Genomic DNA, 20,319 nt, shown 5'->3' with positions numbered 1-20,319 from the left:
CATGCATGTGGTGCACAGACATCCATGCAGGAAAATCACTCATGTACATATAATAAACGAATCTAAACATTTGTTTGACATTTGTTTATGAGAGGAAGAGAGATATAAAGAGAGAGAGAGACAGAGAGAGAGATAGTGCATGGAGCTGTGTATATAGGGATGAGAAGAGAATCTGGGAGGAGTTGTATGAGGAAAAGATATGGCCAAAATATACTGTACATAATTTTTTAAAAATGAAATTTTAAAAGAAAATATATATGACCTGAAAACCAAATGTTCAGCCCTGAAGATATACATACAAATGACAATGGAAAGAAAGCAAGGAGAGGTACATGGGAGGGTATGGAAAGAAGAAAAGGGGAAATGATATAATCTGAAGAAAAATTCTTTATATAAAAAGAAGTTAATAACAAAATCAAGCAGGATAAAGTTTTGCCTATTGGTATGCTTCAAATTAGGATAGCACCCTTTAGTGGACTTCAATCAAGCCTCTTTAAAATTGTATAATGGCAAGCTTTCCTAGTCCATATTCCAGGTATTTCAACCCTTACACAAGAAAATGAAGCAGGATTTTTAAAACGAAGACTTCTGTAATGGCAGCATGTAGATTATAAAGGAAAGAAGTTACTTAGGTACAGTCAAAAGTTAGGGTGTGGGTTGGGGATCGAGCTGATTTCATTTGATAGCAGAGTGCTTGCCTAGCATGCATAAGACCCCAGGGTTTGATCTTCAGCACTGCAAAAGGAAAATCAAAGTAAGGTATGAATGGAAGATTTTATTGAAGCACCAAGAATCATAAAATCTAGACAAATACTATTTAAGAGGAGGTACTGGATAAGAGCTGGTGGTAATGAGAGAGAGAGAGGAAATGATTATACTTCAACTAATGAGGAGGGAAATATCAGAGGATTTCAGCAGAAAAAGAAAGGTAATTAAACATCAAAGCAGAAGCCATAAGAAGCTGGACATTTGCTCTAGGATCAAGGAAAGAGGAGCTAAACATATGCAGATAGTCTTCTCAGAGTAATGGGAGTGAAATTACGCAGGAAACGAAGAAAGGGAGAATGTTCTCAATTTGAAGGCAGGAGCCTAAAAAATATTTCCAAGACCAAAGAGTAAGTAGCAAAATATAAAAGGAGATTGGCTGAAAAATCAATTCATATGTATACAAATATGCATATAATAAATTGACGAAGGCTGGGTGGTGGTGGCGCACGCCTTTAATCCCAGCACTCAGGAGGCAGAGGCAGGCGGATCTCTGGGAGTTCGAGGCCAGCCTGATCTACAAGAGCTAGTTCCAGGACAGGCTCCAAAACCACAGAGAAACCCTGTCTCGAAAAACCAAAGATAAATAAATAAATAAATAAATAAATAAATTGACAAAGTTGTCAGGATAAAAAAATTAAAACTTATGAAAGTATTTACTAAAAGTTAGATGTGGGGTGCACACTTGGAATCCCACCACTGAGGAAGAGCAGGAATTCAAAGCCAGTGTTGGCTATATGCCAAGTGTGAGGTCAGACTGGGCTGCCTGAGATCCTTTCTCAAAGGCGGAAAAGTATTCATTTATCACAGGGCAGTTGCACTGCCACTTTATTTGACACTTGTCTTCCAAGAGGTTCATTTTAAGCAACATTTGGAAAGACAAAAAAACAGTTGCAAGGAAAACTATTTATTTATTCATGAAATTTTTAATAAAACTAGCTCAATTGTTATTTCTTTATTCACACATTATGAAAGGTAGTGTTAGAAGAACTGGCGAAAACTAAATGGGTAAAGTTTAGCAGAAAGAACAGTGGCAATGTGGATATCTGAGGAGGAAGAGAGGACAGACAGGAGAGGCCACAAAATCATTTCCAAGTGATACAACAATCCTCTGATGGCCTGTGACCCTAGGGACAAAGTGGTCAAAATCACTGACAAGAAAGGCTAACATCTTTTTTGGCAACAGAAATGTTGACGGCATTATGTCTTACATAATATAGAAGGAAACTGTTAGGATTTTCTAAGTCCATGAATTAGGCAGTTAATATGAAACTATGCAACAAGTAATTTGGAAGCTAGCACTAGAATACATTTCTAGTCACTTGGGGAACTCTTCAAGCTTGTTAAGCTCTAATCATCATCAGTCCCTGCAAGCCATACAGGAATTAATATGTGCCAATCCCTGAGTTCTAAAAGTACAAGAAAATAAGCAAACAACTTTGGGTGGCTTTTCCATATACACAGAGGTTCATCATGTGCCTGCCTGAACATTGAAGGCCCCGAATCAGCCTACTCATGGGAAACCCTTGTAACTACCACGAATTCACAATAGACTAGACACTGTCAGCGGCATGGCCAAATAAGAAATTTCAGAATATAAAGATATGCAAATCATCCTTCTAATGACTATAACTAACATAGCAATCAACATTACAGACCCTGGTAAAGACTCATGGGTTTTTGTAGCATCCCGAAAAAAGCAAGTTACACCCACATTTTTAAGGAAATAAGTTCATTAATTAATGTGAGTTATACTTTTATTAAATGTCACAGGAAAATTACCAAAAATGCCAAGTTACATGAGGGTTTTCAAAAGATACTATTTTTGTGAACAATAATTACTATCCACAAGCCAATCTTTTTAACTGGAAAAAGAACCACAGACTTTGGAAATGAAAAATATCCTGACTGGTCATATAATCTAACCTCTAGCACATTGACCTCCTATACAGTATCCCTGGACTTTACTTCTCCAAGGCTGCCTATTTCTAAAATACAAAAGGAATTGTATTTGCCAAGGTTATAGCCAGGGCCTGCTATTTGGGTTTATGATCTGTACATAGAGCTCTATGTGTAGAATGACTCTGTGCTTTGTTTAATGGCCTGTTGTCAGTGTCTTAAACTCTTTCCATTTTGAAGGGCAATTTAGTTTTCACCAACTACATACCTATCCTGGATATAGTGGTTAAAAGTGTCACTCAAACATGACTACTAAGCCAGACATGGTAGCTTCTATAATCCCAACATTTGGAGTTGGAGGCAGGAAGGACAGTAACGGGTTCAAGGTTATCCTCAGCTACACAGGAAGTTCAAGACCTTGGGTTACCTGAGACTTACCTCCAAAACAAATCAAAACAAACTCACCTCGATTCCAGATAAGGTCTGAACATACATAGACCATTGTATTACGGATTCCATGAATATTTTATTGTGTTTTTCAGTATACAGAGCCTTGTGCAAGCTAGGTAAGCATTCTACCACTAAGCACCATCTCTAGTTAATTCTTTTAATGTAGTCTAAGATGACTAGTTGTTTTGGATACCACATCATTATTAAATTACGCTTGTGATAAAAAATACACTGATCCTTTTTATAAATGTAAGCATTGACCTAGGTATTATTTGTACAGTAGAGAATATATATATATATATTAAAATGGTGTGTATATGTTTACATTTACCCATTTTAAATAATTGGTTTTTTGTTCAAAAATTAAATCTTTCTTTTTAATAACCTTTTAATTTTTGATATTATAATTCTATCATGTCTCCCTTTCCTTTCCTCCCTCTAACTACTTCCATGTACATCTCCTTGCTTTCTTTAAAATTCATGGCCTCTTTTTGATTGCTGTGGTTGTCGTCTATGCGTATAATGCACAAATACAACCTGTTTAGTCTGTATAAAATGCCATTTGTACACATGTTTTCGGGACCGACCATTTGGTATTGGCTAATCCATTGGTGTGCTCTTTCCTGGGAAAGACTGTTTCTCTCATTCTCAGAATTCTTTAATTACTAATAGTTCTTTGTGTAGGGCTGAGGCTTCGTGGTCTTTCCCCCATCTACTTTGGCATGTCTACAGTTATTGTCCTTGTTCATTTCATGTAATTGGTAGTCTTCTCACTGAGACTGGGATTCCCAGGTGTAGCTTCCTACATTTCTAGGAGACACAAACTCCTTATCCCTAGTGCTTTTACAATCTTCTCATCCTCTTCTGCAATGATCCCTGACCTTAGGTGCAGCAGTTATGTTATAGATATATCAGTTGAGACTGGGCTGCATACTCTGCAGTTTGATTGGTTATATAATCACTGCTTTAGAGCACTTCAAATTTTTCAGATCTTTCTGAATCTTGATTGTTTTTATCTCTCATGATAATGATTCTCAACTCAAACTACGAATTTGAGTCATTTAGAAGAGTTTTACAACTTAAGTTTTGAAAGCACTGAAGCCCAGGGATTATGATTTAATTGATCTTTTTATAAGGATATTATTATTCTGGTTTTTTTACTGTGTATTACAAAATTTTCAAGCACTAAATAAAATATAGCAGAACTTCTATGTATCCATAATCTAGTTTCAATAATTATCAACTTTTATTTATTGTTCCCTCCAGAAATATTTTAAATTAAATCCAAGACATTAATTTCTCCACAAATATACCAATATCATTTAGTTGCTTTTAAATGTTCCTCAGTCAAATGTAACAGGATCCAGTGTTAAGAGCACAGAGCTCAGCTGGCAAGATGGCTCAGTGAGTTAATGTACTTGATGCCCAACCTGACTATCTGAGTTTGATCCTGAGACATAGATGTTGAAAGAGAGAACTGACTCTCAGTTGTTCTATTGTTCACACGCGCGCGCACACACACACACACACACACACACACTACAGTAAACAAATAAAATCTAATAAAAAATACACAGACCAATAGCATTAATTGCCCCTTCCAATTTATAGGTGGCAAACTAGGAATTATAAAGGGTTGGATGTTAAAGAAAAGGCCATTAACACAGCTACAAGTTAAAGATCGTGCTTGTGATGGCTAATACTGGCTTACAACTTGATACGCTTAGGAAGGAGGAACAGCTACTGAGGAACTGCCTCCATCAAATTAGCCTGCAGGAACATCTGGGGGGCATTTTCTTGATTGCTTATGATGTAGGAGCACTCAGCCCACTGTGGGAAGTGCTAACCCTAGGAAGGTTGGCCTGGGCTGCTATAAGAAAGGTAAAGGTCTGGGAGCAAGCCAGTAAGCAGTGTTTCTCCCTGGTTTCTGCTTCAAGCTCCTGCCTTGGGTTCTTGCCTTGGCCTGCCCAGATGATGGACTGTAAACTATAAGATGACATAAACCCTTCCTCCCCAAGTTGGTTTTGGTCAGAGTGTTTTATCACAGCAACAGAAAGCAAACTTTGATGTGTTCATTACCAATGTGCTAGCTTAGATGACAAACACACAAACAAATGTTTATAAAGGAGATTGAAGGCACTGTTTAAGACATCACTGCTCTAGCTGCAAAAGAATGATGTAAATGAACTTTCTAATTACAAATAAGATTCATCTCTAGTCTTTGTAAAATGCCTGTTTAGAAATTTTGTCCACAGTAATAACTGCTGTAACCTTACAGCTGATTTTTTAATTGTAAGCTGCCATGCTTACAAAGTCTGGCCAGTACACCTTTACTGAATTTTTTATAATGTCAACCTCATTCAAAGTTAATGAGAAAACTAATTAGTAAACTGGCAATGCACTTAGTAAAAAATATATTCCAATACGACAGAGGTGGTACATTTTCCTGATTCTACTATTGTGCTACCAGACCTAAGCCCTGCAAACAGAACTGTGAGTGCTTATTTTAGACTAACCCAATAGCCACATGGCATTTTGAACACTGCCAATTTTACACTAAGAGCTTCAGAAAGCGGTTAATAAAAATAATTTTTAGGTTGTGTTTTTCATCCTTGAACATTTTAAAAGACATATACTTGAAAACTAGAAGTTTTTACACGCATACACAGTTCTTTCTCAAACTGAAATCTTTACTTATTGAAGAATTTACAAAAAAATAATTACTAGGGCAAAATAGTGGGGAGACAGGGAGAGAGACAGAGGGAGAGGAAGAAAGAGGGTGACAGGACTGAGACGGACTTCTTTGGTTTTTCAGGACCTAAAGTAACATTTAATATGAAATGACTGTTACAGATTTCAAAACCCATTTGACTAACACTATAGTGATCTGAGATAGAGAAGATGTTATCTTCCTTTCACAGATGAATATGCTAAGCCTTTATTTGTAAAAAAATATTACATCTGTAAAGAAACCAAATACATATTAAAGGATCAAAGAAGGTAAAAGAAACAGGCTTAATAAAGTCAGTGCGGTCTTTGAATCTTCTAATGAAGATGAGTGCATTTGCACAATGTGAATGCTGGCAAAAATCCCATAATGTAACATCCAGAGAGGAGGAATCTTTCCCACCGTGCTCACCTGCCTGCCTGGAATATCTTAATACCTCTAAAGACACACACACCACCACCACCACCACCACGGCCGCCACCGCCACCACCACCACACTACACCGTGTATGTGTGTGACATGTGTTTTATATCTATATATTTTTTATCTCCCAAAGCTATATATATAATGTATTTAAATATGAAAGGCCAGGTTGAAGTTTTGAAAAATAAAGATGGTCAGTTTGGTCATTTTTTTTTCCTGATGGAAGTAAGATTATTGACTGCCGATCTATAAGCCTCATGCTTTTTAGGTATTGGTTGATATGTGTCTCACTATTTTCCTTCCCCGATCTGCCCCTGGGGCTCCTTCCTTTGTGGCACAGATTGGAATGTTTGCTCCTGTGCACCTTAGGGCCATGAAACCAAAGTCATAATTATTCAGATCATGTGCAAAAGGTTTGGGGGAGACATATGAATCATGTCAAATATAAAAGTAACTTTAGTTTAATTTTAAAAACTAGAAAATTGATTAACACTGACCATCTTAGTTCTCAAAACCTATAAAGGTTCTTTTTCTTGCTCCAAGATTTTTTTTAATTTACTTATTTCTATTGTATTAGTGTTTTGCCTGTATGTATTCTGTGCACTACATACATGTCTGGTGTCTGTGGAGGTCAAAGGAGAATGTTGGATCTCCTGGAACTGGAGTTATAGTCAGTTATAAGCCACCATGTGGGTGCTGGGAATTGAACCTGGTCCTCTGGAGGAGCAGTCACTGCTCTTAACCATTGACCCATCTCTCTAACTCCCAGGAGATCTTTAAAGATAATTTTTACTTGATTTTACCAGGATCGGATGCTCCAAGGATTGGGGCATGGGCACAAAATGTGATTTTCCCTTCTTAGTGTTTGCCTTGTGGGATTTTCTTTTTAATAAGCCAATATGATAATTTTCCCTTAGCATGAGTTGTATATGTATAGGGAGCAGGATTTTCCTATCATAAAAATCACATGTTTACCCTTTGGGTACCAAACATTTTATCAGATGATTCCTTTGTGAGCATGAAATGCCACAGTATTTTGCTAATACATATGCAGTATGAACATTTTCAGAGCTGGACTCTTGAGTTGAAGGTTTAAAAAAAGAAAAACTTAGGGTTTCTGTGACATGATCATTAAATGGTTATAAATTCTGCTTATTATATATATGTTTAGAGTAAATCATTCATAGTGATTTATAAAGTCTAAATATAAAATGAAGAACTTACTTCAAATATTCTAAAATAAAATGCTTACTTCAAATTTAACCATGTTCTAGTTTATACAGATGCTTTAATTTCAAAGGGACAGTGCCAAGATAAAAGAAGGGATAAGGAAAGAGAATATTTTAAAATCTTTTGTTTGAATGTATATTATCTAGTTTTGCTCTACATGGAATAAAAAAGGTCTGCTTAATGGAAATTATGAGTCTAATGTCTAAGAACCTGCTTACCACTAGTCAGGTATGAAAAATTAAAGAGGAAAATAGTGTCGGCAAACTACCTAAGACTTCCTGATTGGCAGGTCTTCCTAAGCCTCATTCAGTAGAGTACTTAACAGGATGCAGTCTTTGTAGTGCCTCTCATGCGCCAAGCAGAGAAAATTGTTGATTTGTGCTTAATAAGCCAAATATGCACAAATTATTTTAATTATATAAAGCAAGGTTCTAAATTTAGCTTCAATAGTGAAGTCTTTACCTTTATCAACCATGAGAGAATGTGAGGCAACTAGAGAAATCCAGAATAAAACATTCTTAAAATTAATGAAAAACAGCAACCACCACCATCACCATCACCACCACCACTTTAGATATAACAAAAATTTCCAAAAAAAAAAATTCCATTCTGCTGTGACCAGGATAATTAAGGAGAACAAAGTTTGATAAATTGTTACTTATCTACCAGATGTCCACTAAGTCTCTAAAAAATTTAGAAAAGGGATCTTGTGATTCTAATGTCAAAATTCCCTTGATAGAACCATCATTCTGGAAGAAAGGTGAGTCCACGAGGCTTGGTGTGTCGGTGGTGTGCCTATCACACCAGCAGGTGGGAGGCTGAGGAAGGACAACAGTGAGTTCGAAGCTGGCCTGAGCTATATAATTAGACCTCTCTCCCAAAATGAAGCCAACTCACTTCCCCAAATCCATACTCAAGACATTATATTACTGGGTGGTTACTGTCAGTTAGCACATACCAAAGAAAACAAAACTTTTTTTGGTCTTTTAAGGGAGGGTTTCTCTGTATGGCCCTAGTTGTCCTGGAACTCACTCTGTAGCCCAGGCTGGCCTCGAACTCCCAGAGATCCACTTGTCTCTGCCTCCTGTGTGCTGGGATTAAAAGCGTGTGCCACCACTGCCTGGCGAAAACAAATCTTAAAGTACAATAATGAACATTTCTTGGTGAGCATTATCATTTCTCCATTATATAAAACCTGGAAAGTAGTCGTATAAAGGGGTAGCACAGAACACAACACATAAAGGAAATAAGATGGACAAAGGGGAGTTTATGCCAGTCTACACTCATGCTCTGATGAAAGCACATGCAAACGAGCACAGCCCAGCAAATAGCTCTTTGCTCCTTTTGGAGTCCTTCTGTTTAATTTACATGACTTTGGGTATTTCAGGTATCTTGCAGTTTCACAGGTACAACAATCATGCAGAAACAAATGTGCCATAAGTCACTACATACATACATGATTGATAGAAATCTTTTACTTCTTCAGACAAATTTCCTTGCTTTCTAGCAAATGGGGAAGTAATATGAGGGGTAGATAGGATAGAGAGAAAAAATCCATTTATAATTGACCTGCCATAAGAAATTCTCATTTAAATGAAATTGCCACTTAAATGAAAACTTTTCTGTAAAATAAATTGTAATTTTGAAAGATTAAAAACGTTAGATGCCGGGTTTATTAGGGCAAATTTTGTTTACATACTGCCTGGAGGCCATTAGAAGTTGGATAAGATGAATGTTACTTATAAAGTTATATATCTCATTGGACATATGAATTCTATCCACATTAGGGGAGGCTTGCCTTAACATAAATATATCTTTGTGACCATCATCCTCCATTTTATACTCTTATCTCCATAAAGTTGGCACCAGTATTTTTTATATTTTTAAAAAAAAACATACTATCTTTTTTTCATTTCACATATACCAATCCCAGTTCCCACTCCCTCCCCTCCTCCCCTTTCCTCTACACCCCCCCCCCATCCACTCCTCAGACGGGGTAAGGCACATTGCTTTGGGGAAGGTCCAAGACCTCCCCACTATATCTAGGCTGAGCAAGGTATCCCTATAAAGAGAATAATTCCCCAGAAGCCAGTACAAGCAATGGGATAAATCCTGGTGCCACTGCCAGTGGCTCTGCAGTCTGTCCCAGCCATGCAATGGTATTTGTTTTTAACTGAAGAGGGAAATCAATGCCACTTAAACCAAGAATCTTCTTCATTCAAGCCTCAGTCATTTGGTTCTCATTATAATCTTCTAGTAAACTAGCTGATCTTTCTCCTCTACTCCCACCTTCCTCCCTTAATCAAGCACTTTAAAGGCTGAGAACAGAATTATAATTGCCAAACGTCAGAGTAGCATACAATATGCTTTAAGGTTGCATATATTAAAGAATTTGACAAATGTCATCCAACAGGTAAAAATTGAGAGGCTCAAAATGTAGGTTTTCAGATTTTTGTTTCTTTCCTCTACATCCATCACCTTTCCCAAATTAAGCCTGGTCGGGTCGACCACTTCAAGGTCCTAATACCAAGCCAGGAATTAGCATGAAAACAGCTCTTGCCTCCCCCAAAGACCAAAAGTTTGAAAGCCTCTGCCCAAGACTAAGGATCTCAAAATAGCCTTCTTTGGATTCTTCAGACATGGACCCGTTTTGAATTTTTAAAATTAAGAACTGTGGGAGGATGGGTTAGGAAGGAACTTCCTTCTGTTTAATTGGTTTGACTTACACATCTTTGAAAGAAGAGGCAGTGCCAAACTCACTGGAGAGAAACGTGTGCTTAACAGAAACAGAGGTACCAAGGACTGAAAATTGGAATATATATATATATATATATATATATATATATATATATATATATATATCAAAAGATGCAAAATTGGGAGAGGTGAGTAATTCTAAGGGTTCCTCCACTTCCCCAGCATCAAGCATCCCCACGCCCTGACCCAAATCTCACTTGAAGCCGCTCTCTCAGTGTGTGACGGGAATTTCATTCTCCTTAAGATTCCCACGTCCTCACAATGCCACCCCGCCCCACCACCACCCCGTGCACTCACTCCCCAGGGTGGTGATTATTTGTGTATGTTTTGAAAAAAGTTAAGCTCACAATCGCGAACCCGCTCCCACAGCTGGTCTTAAGGGGACTAGTCAAGCTAGCAGACACTGGCCGCCAGCCCCCTCCCCCATGGGGAGCAACCTCTCCCCAGGTACTGGATTCCTCCATAGCTGTCCCCATCCCCGGTCCGACCCAAAGAACAACTGTTAGTCCAGGGCAGTACAGTCGGGACTCTGTGGTAGCCGCAGAAAGGTGGTAGCGGGAGCAGAGTCCCTCGTCCATTGCCGCGGGTTTAGGACAAGACGGCGGGTGGCGACGAATAACTGTTCGCCTCGCCACCTTTTAAGTGACGGTGGGCACAGTCCTAACTCAGGTGTAGCCGGCCGCAACTGCTGGCCGCCACTTACCTGTAAGTCCTCCTCCGCCTTCTTCCCCGTAGCCTCGATGCCTTTGCAGGACAAAGTACTCATTGGATCTTTCCATCAGCCACAGCTTCAGCGCATTTTTCAACAGCACTTCCTCGGGCTTCAGCCACATCTTGAAGAACTTTGTGCCGCCTCAGGAGCGGCGACCTATTTGTCCTCCTTATCTCTCCCCTCCCAGCCTGTTTTCACCCCTCTACTTCTCCTCCCACCAAATCTGCCTTTGGCGGCGGTGCCTCGGGAGGTTTGCCACACTTCCCCCCCCAACCCTGCCTTCTCTCCCACGTAGGCAGAGAGAGTGCCAACTCCCTCCCACGGAGCAACCGCCAGACTGGGAAATAGTCCCGCCTCGTCTCCTCTTGGGAGTTGTAGTTTTCTATCCGTTTTCCTGCACCCTTTCGATTTTAGCTAGAGACTACATTTCCCGCAATGCATTGGGGTAAGAGTTGGGTGGGTGGGGGACGCCTTCGAAGCGGTGGGGGACGCCTTCGAAGCGGTCCCGCCACCAGTTAAGTGAGTTTTTCCTGTAGTGTAAAGTTAAAGACGTTTTTGCTTCAAATAGGCTAACCCAGGGTATGATAGCAATGCTTCTAGTTGTTTTATAGTGAGAGGACTAATTAGTTGAAAACAAAGTTTCCGACATTTTTGAGGAATGTCCCATCCAGGAAGCAATAGCCTGCAGCAACTTGCATTTAATCAGCGCCAACTCGGTAGCAGGTGATTTCTCAGGTAACTTTCCCTGAAGTCTTTACAAGTAGACCCTCCACTGCGCTCGCTCATAAATGGAAAGCGCTAGAGAGTGAAGTGACTTATCCAAGGTCTCACAGTTGGTAATAAGATTCATTGTTCAAAATTCTTGCCTAAATTAAATTCTTTTCGCTCAGAGAAACCCTGTCTCGAAAAAACTAAAAAAAAAAAAAAAAAAAAAAAAAACACACACACAAAAATGGAAAATTAGAAAACTCCGAAACCACATACTGTTTTCACACCTTGCAACTCTCCCTTACCCCATGCCGCCTCTGTTTATTTACTGGTATAAACGATGGAAAATCTAACATTTTAGGTATTCAAACTACTTATGAGGGTATTTTCTTTTCTTACACTGTTTAAAGAAAAACAAAATTCCTTGTAGGGCAGCCTTCATTTCTTGGTATCTTGGCAATGTTGCACAGCTACTTGCATGCTAAGATGAAAGAGGTCTTCTGGGAGGAATTATTTGAGGGCTGTTTTTATTTGTCAAGCAAACTCAATCCCTAGAGCTAAAGAATGGACTGCGAGTAAAATAGGCTTACAGAAAGAATTCCGGATAAAGGATCAGACAAGTTGACAAAGTATCCAAAATGAAGATATATGGCTCTGTGGCTAAAACTATGGGGTGGGACACACTCAGACTAGGAGTCCTGCAACTAACTACTGAACTCTTTGCCTTGAAGGAGTGTGTTCAGGTTAAATCTTCGGAGATGCTGGCTGTCACAGAAAGTTCTTGTGGATGACAAACAACAGCAAAACCCTCCAAACAACAAGGACCACAACAAAACCAGCCCCTCCCCCCAAACAGGACAATCCAAAAGGCAATAGGAGCAGCTTTCTTCAGAGGAGGAGGCAACCCTCCTAGAGCCTGGACACAACGTGTTTCCTAGTGCAAAGTCATCCAAGCTTGAGGTGTATTAAGTACATCATTTTCTCACTTTCTTCACAGTGAAAGAGCAATACATGCAGCAAATGTAGACACCTCTTGTCTTCCTTCATTTGCACAGTTCTGGCCCCCTTTTAATTTCCATTGTCAGTCAGTACCCTTATGGTTATAGTTATGGCAAGGAGCATCAGAATGGATGGCTCCTTTACCCTACTCTGAACCCAAGCAGGGCCAGTCAGAGGCTCCGCTGTAAGATCAGGCCCTTTACATCTCAGAGCAGAGAATTTAGAACGCTTTTGTAAACAAACATTTCGCTGATTATATAAACTAAACAGTTTTCAAGTTAAATTATGTATATCAGGTAAAAATTTTTCTTGATCATAACCTACTTCAAGTCTTTGCAAATAAGTGTTTCTCTAAAATCACATTAAGAACAGAACGGGGTTCTATTTGCTGTTCAGTTGTGTGTGTTACTGTAAATTACTTTAGGATTACAAACGATCTCGACTATCCCTGCTAGTATTGTCCTGGCACTTAATGTACAGTATGACGTGTTTTAAAATAACCCTATGCTTTTTCTTGTTTATAAGTGCAGTTTCGGAGAAATTGTTACTTTCCTGAGTCCTCACATCTAAACAAATGGCAGAGTTGGGATCTGAGCCTGTATTTATGACTATAGACCAAAACACTATATTGTCTCTGAGTATGGTCCGTAGATACAAAAGCAATGTATCCAAATGCTAAACTCACTTCTCCGAATCCCCCCAGTCTAATATTCTCATAGTTTGAAACACTACTGTTTACCAAGGTGTTAAGCTGAAAACTTTGGAATAAGCTTGGGTTTCTTATATTTTTGGTTGTGAGCTTAGCCTTTAATGGCTGAGCCATCTCTCCAGCCCAAGCTTAGGTTTCTTTCTCTCCCTTTCTTCCCACCTCCATTTGCATCTCTCTGTGTGTTTCTCTGCACAATATTTTTAAAAATCTATATTGTTCTTCTGTGGTTTAGAGTGACTCCACATCGTGTTATTGCTATACAACTTTAAAAGCATCCCAATTCATTTGTTTGCTTTCATTTTTATTTTCTGAGCGATATATTAACCCACCTAATAGCACGGCATGAGGGTATATTATCCAGAGGTCAGTCTTCTGGGTGACTGGCTCATCTAAATAGTGGCCTCAAATACTTATGAGAAAATGTTTGAGGGAAGAAACGCCCAAAACCAGTTCCAGCAACGGTGCTAGGGAAAGGCTTCCGCTCTCACTTAGTTTCTGGGCTAATCTGAAGTGACATGAGCTATGTTTATAGAGTTTTAGTCTATAGCAGATTTGGGCGCAATAAGATTCAAAGTGTGAATATTTGTCTTAGGGGACAGTCATTTAAAGTGTTGTTTCTCCAAGTGTGGATCCCAGACCAGTGTCATCTGGTCACCTGGGAGCTAGAAACTCAGACCTTCCCGCCTTACACTTGGCCTGCATAGCTAGAATGTATATTTGACCAAGGTTCCCTGGAAGCTTGTGGGACAATAAAGCTGTGGATGCATTGATTTAAGGTGAATGGTTATTTGAAAATCAAACTACTCCAATCTGGTGCCCATTAATCATGCTTGACGTAAGCCCCACGTAGGCATCATTCATTAACCATGTGAGCCCTTTCAACATAAGGTGGCAATATTGCTCCTTTAAAAAAAGGTTCTGTTAGTACCTGCTCATTAAGGTTTTCTGGGACAATGGTTCAAAACTGGGATAGCAGTTGGAGTTACAGCTAAAAAGGGAACTTGCTGTTAATCAGCCATAAACACTTTTATGCTTTTAAACACCAAGAACTATACCCATGAGTGCTTCCCATTTATGAAACTTCTTGCATATTAAAAAAAATGTGAGGACTAGAGAGATTGCTCAGTGGTAAGTGCTTACTGTGTTAATGAATGGGACCTGAATAAAAAGCCTAGAGCATCTATCCACTCGTCAGGGACAGAGACAGGGTGACTGCCACCCTAGCTCTGGTTTGAATGGCAGACCTGTGTCAAGGGACTAAACCAAAGAGTGATAGAGCAGGGCACCTGATGTCTTCCTCTAGCTTTTGTGCATTCCTTTATGCACATACAATGCACACACATACACGCACATGAACATGCACACACCATGGCACATAACACTGATAGTTGAGGACTACTGGTTAGTACTTCTCAAACTATTTTACTGAAGTAGCTTTGTTGGTAGAGGCTATCTCTGCAGGTCAAAGTGACCACCACAATCATTAATTTCTTTTATTCTCATGTAGTGTATTAATTGTTAGTTGTTGTGCTTATACTATAAAAATTAACTCCAAAGAAAAGCAGTAAGCAAAAAAATAACTAGACATTTTACAGTCTGGGTTGGTAATTCTTTAGCGAAATATTTTACAAATAAACAAGGATGAATGTATGAAGGAGATAAGGAATGTTCCTACCATTCCAGTTGTCTCTATAAATGCTTTTAGTATTTCTGATTGGGTGTGGGGTAAATGTATATTCCTAACATGAATCAACTCAAATTCCAGTAAACTCATACTCAGACTCCCCTATTTCTTATGTTTGCAGCTCATTGTGCAAATATTATCTATAGTTAAAAGAATTAGCCTATGTTGTGATATCATGTGAATGCATAGTATAAAGTCTGATGTTTAAGCTAAAGTATATCAAATGGTAGTATCAAGAAGTCGTAGGATTCCTCTCTTTGAGGAATTCCTCCTGGCATTACATCTAGAGAATGATTTATATGTGAATGTAAATATAGAATGTAGTTCTATCCATAATGACTAAAATGGTGCAACACCCCAAGGATTCAATAATAAGTGGACAAACAAATGTCAGATTCTCATATGATGGCATATACTCAACAATGGAAAGGTATGAATTATTGTATGTATACACTATAATATGGGTGAAGCTTGACCATATTATTCTAAGGGGAATCCAGCAGCAAAGCCTTTATTGTACAATTCTGTTTGTGTGCTGTCTAAAATAGTAAATCTATAGAGACAGAAAGCAGACTGGTGAAATGTGTAAGCTGGAACTAGGAACAGGAATTTATTCTTGGCACGAGGGTATGTTCTGGGATAACGCAATAAGGATCTGAGTTCAAATCCCAGTACCTATGTTAGCAAGCTGTTCATCCATTCCCCAAAATCATGAAGCACCAGCTCTGGGTGGTCTAACAACCTTTTCTGGCCACTACACTGTGCCATGCCTCGCCATACATATGTAAACCCACACACAGACATGCTGTGGAACAACCCTTTACACTGTAAATATGTATTGCTCTCATTAATAAAAAGCTGATTGGCTGATGGCTAGGCAGGATTTTCAGGGCAGAGAGAATGCTGGGAAGAAGGAGGGCAGAGTTAGAGGGGTGCAGCCAGATAGCAAGGAAGGAGGACACGCAAGAGAGGTAAGAGCCACAAGCCGCGGGGCAGCACATACTTGAATAGAAATGGGTTCATTTAAACTGGAAGAGCTAGTCTGGGCTATCGGTCAAGCATGTATATTATCTGTGTGGTTATTTGGGAGTCAGAAAAACTCCGCCTACACAAATACATACACAAATAATTTCTCTCTAAGTTAAAATTATCTTTTTCACTGAAGCAGCATGTACAGGGCCTGCACAGGTCTGCACCAGGTCCTCTGAATATGTACTGTGGCTTTCAGTTTAGTACTTTTGTGAGACTCCTAAATGTCTGAACGAGTGGGTCTCTGATTCTTGTGTCTGCTCTTGGGGCTCTTTTCTTTTTCTGTTGGCTTGTCTTATCCAACTTTGATATGGGTTGTTTTAATCCTGAGATGGAACAAATCAAAATGATCCCCACAAAACTTAAACCCTTTAAAACTATAGAGAATACTCATATTGCAGGCATGTTGTCACATAAAATGTGTACACTGATTTTGATAACCATGGTCCTGAAGTGATCCAAGTATCTGTGGATTCTTAAAATGCTTTACAAAAGATAAGATATATTCTGATTCATTAACAACATCCTATCAGTCATACAGTCTAAAGAAAAAAAATGAAAGAAAGCTTTAAAATACTGAAATAATCCTCATGTCATAAATGGCACAAATACAGGTTAACATCAAGATATTTTAACCTTGTATTTTATTACTGATAAGCTTTATTATTTACTTTGTTGACATCTAAAACTACTTCACAGTTTTTTCAGAGCATAATGGCATCTCTTCCCTTTTTGCATGAGGTCACACGTAAAGATCACACTAGAGATTTAGTCTGTACTGATCAAATATATCAATGACCATTTACATCCAACAATTCTTTCCTCTCAAAACTAAGTGTATTATACACAAAAGTGAGTATATAACAGCTAAAGGGAACATCAGATGCACTCTTTCATGGGAATGTTTTATTTACATTTCATATTTAAAGAGAATCAGTACAAATCGAAGCATATTTACAGCATTTTCAAATCAGTGTACAAGAATGCAATGGTTTCATCCATCATATAGTCAGTAAACAAAAATCCATGTCTGTTCTATCTCTGTCTAAATTCTGCTGGAATCTGAACTCACTGGGAACAAAACTAATGGGCAAGCCACACGAAATAGAAATAAAGTGAATTTTTAAATAGCTCTATTTAACTTTGGTGGTTGAAGCTTCAAACTTTATATTAAGGCACCTGGAAATCCCCCCTTCCCTTGATTCTTTTTCAAACACCAACAAAATGCATTCACAAAACTATAGATATATGGACAGGATTTAAATTTAATATAATTAGAGCCTGTTAGGTCAAATGTAAACTTAATTTTCAATGTCAACAGTGTTTGGAAAATACTTTCTACAGACAAATCTTACAGAACATTTTCTGTAGATTAATTCTGCAGAGTAGTCTGTTACCAATTTTCTCTGATTTATTCTACTATTACTATTTTCACATCTTAGAGTAGTTTCTATTCTGTGCTTTTGAATATTTCAAGTTTGAGAAATAGTTTACAATAGTTTTGTAAGAAACTCTTTTGTGTCTATAATCTTGTGTGGTGTCACTGATATACCGATCAACCAATTCAGTTCATATTTTCTGACAAACTATGCTCACACTCACATGAAATACATACACAGCTTAATTAAAAAAGAAAAGGTTAAAATGAGCATTTTGCTTTAATCTTGTTCTATCAACGTAATGTATTTTAAATCGACATTTCATGAAGCACTAGCCTAAGTTTGCAATGCTTTTTACAATTCCAGATCAATACAAACACCCGGAGACAAACCCTGACACAAATAGCCCAAGCGAAAGTAGTAGCAGTGTTTCATTGTGATACTATTACAAAATAAAAGCGATTACAGCTACTCCACATATTGAAAGCAACATATTTTTATAAGAAAGTTGTTATACATGAAAAACCCGACTACTTGTAGACAGTTCTGAATGTTTAAAAATGTTGTTATCACTATCATCAAGAGGAAACTTGACTATGAAAAACACTATAATGAGTTTGTGGAAAAGTTGCTAGGTTAAATATGCTAAGCCACTTAACTATAGTATAATATTAGTCATCTCAGCACTTTCACTCGTCTTTATTACGTTTACCCAGTTCATTAATAGTAAACTAGGTCCTGATTGGCAGTCCCGTTATTACTAACGGTTCAAGTTTCTATTGACACAGATTTTATGATTTAATTTCGCGAACAGCAGTCTCTTGATTGGGGCTTTCATCTTCTTCAAAGGTTGGGTTGTCAACATGAGGAACAACATCCACAGCCACAGCACTTGCTTCATGGTTTACCAGCTGTAGATTTTCATCTGAAAACAGAAGGGAAAAATGTAGGGTGATTCCATTCGTCTCTCCTTTCAAGACAGAATTCTGCATCACATCTAAGAGGGCTTCCTCATTCAAGGTCATTATACTCTGATGATTATACCGCTTTCTGTTCCTTAATACCATGTGGCCTTTTCAATATCCAGTGTGGGGTGCCTGCCTATATTCATAGCATTCAGGGCAGTGAGGAACAAGCATTCTTGTGCTTTCAAGGCTAGCCTGAACTACACAGTAAACTTCAGGCTGACCTAGGCTACAGCCTGAAATCCTATCTCCAAAAAACAAAAAAAAACATAATTTATATTGTTTCACATAAGGCAACTATGGTCCTATTGATTTATGGTACCTATATTTGATTCATGTACATGTGTTTACTTTTACCTGGATTATAGTCTCATTAACGACAAAAGTTACATATTTTACTTTTTTTTTCTTTCTTAAATATAACAGTTCTTTTTTTTTTAAATATTTATTTATTTATTTATTATGTATACAATATTCTGTCTGTGTGTATGCCTGCTGGCCAGAAGAGGGCACCAGACCCCATTACAGATGGTTGTGAGCCACCATGTGGTTGCTGGGAATTGAACTCAGGACCTTTGGTAGAGCAGGCAATGCTCTTAACCTCTGAGCCATCTCTCCAGCCCCCAATATAACAGTTCTTAAACCTGGCTGCACATTACTACCTCTTGTGCTATTTAACCTAACTGTATAGTAAATACAATATATAATCATCCTTAAAGAAGAAAGGCGGGGATGAAAAAACATCTAAATAACTTCATGCCAGATGGCTAAAGAAAAAGAAATGGGTTGAATAGTCGTTGTTGAAAGTATTCTATCTTTATTCTAGAATTGAAAGGTTAAGTAAACATTTCTTGGATAAGGAAAGCCTTCTCCTTCCACCATCACTAATAGGAATTCCAAGTAAGGCCAGTAGGAAGGTCTAGAATGAGCCCTGGCTGTGGAGCTACAACCACACACATCCAGCAGCAAAAACTCAGTGTCTTCCAGATCAGAGGAAAAGGAACAGAGAAAGGAAGAGAAGAAAAGCTTTGTGAGGGAACAAGTTCATTATAGCCTTGTGCTTTGAAAAATTGATCAGAATAACCACCCAGTGGCTATGAGTGTGCCCAATGCCCAAATCTTGCTTTTGCTATATCAATCTCCAAGAAGAGACCTCTTGAAGAAATGGCAGATTCTGAGACAGGGAGTGTACAAGATTAACCTGGATTCTAGCCTAGGTGTCAGAAAACTATAACTCACGGAGCCAAAGCCACATTAAGAGTGCTTTTCACATTTTAAAATGTTTTCAAGACAAACCAACCCTTCCCCCTGAAAGATACACAAAAAGAATATGCAACAGAAATATATGTGGTTTTCAAACCATAAATATTTACTACTTGGTCCCTTAAAGAAAAAAAAAAGTCAACTTGAGACTGAAAGCATACTATGGTACCAGAAAGTAAGGAAGTCAAAAGAATAAAGAACCCAACTTAAATAAGTTTCTCAAGACAGAAATGAAGAATCTATGAGCAATGGACAAATCATGAAACTAACAAAGAATGAAAGAAGTATCTGTGATGTCACTTATTACCAATAAATGAATAAAATAGAAAGGGAATGGCTCTTCCTTAAATTTGAAAATTAATGTGTGGGAAGAAGGATAGAAATAGAACGTCACTATTTGGTGAATAGTTCAGTAATAAATTATAACAGGAAGTATCAATTATTGCTAAAGTTGGCCAGTAAAGGAGCCACGACAAAAGAGATATTTGCAAGGTTTCCAAGCATCTATCAAAAAGATATTTAATAATTACAAATGGAAAATGGTAACTTTACAGGGAAGAATTTGGTAGCCAGAACCCTTAACCAAGTGAACAAAGTTAAAATCATTTGTAATGAGAAC

At 38.2% G+C, this 20,319-nt stretch overlaps 2 protein-coding genes across 4 annotated transcripts in view; both read right to left on the bottom strand.

Moving 5' to 3' along the window:
• LOC121437115 (TBC1 domain family member 8B-like) overlaps positions 1–11,085 on the bottom strand; it is a 71,580-nt gene extending 60,495 nt beyond the window's left edge. Inside the window, 1 exon segment of the mRNA XM_041636951.1 lies at positions 10,956–11,085. Coding sequence (XP_041492885.1) covers positions 10,956–11,085 — 130 coding nt within the window.
• Positions 11,086–16,715: 5,630 nt separating this feature from the next.
• LOC121437281 (E3 ubiquitin-protein ligase RNF128-like) overlaps positions 16,716–20,319 on the bottom strand; it is a 105,851-nt gene continuing 102,247 nt past the window's right edge. For 2 of the 3 annotated variants that reach the window (XM_041637146.1, XM_041637145.1), the window contains exon 7: positions 16,716–18,397. In XM_041637146.1, the coding sequence (XP_041493080.1) occupies positions 18,264–18,397 (134 nt within the window). In that variant the 3' untranslated portion in view covers positions 16,716–18,263. The remainder of the gene's footprint in view (positions 18,398–20,319) is intronic. The other variant, XM_041637144.1, reaches the window with a different exon arrangement.

The sequence above is a fragment of the Microtus oregoni genome, unplaced genomic scaffold (assembly GCF_018167655.1).
Source record: "Microtus oregoni isolate MIOR12 unplaced genomic scaffold, Mior012 000050F_ref0000143, whole genome shotgun sequence".
Classification (NCBI taxonomy): Eukaryota; Metazoa; Chordata; class Mammalia; order Rodentia; family Cricetidae; genus Microtus; species Microtus oregoni.
The sequence above is the reverse complement of the archived record's forward strand: the minus strand, read 5'-3'. Positions and strand labels throughout refer to the sequence as shown.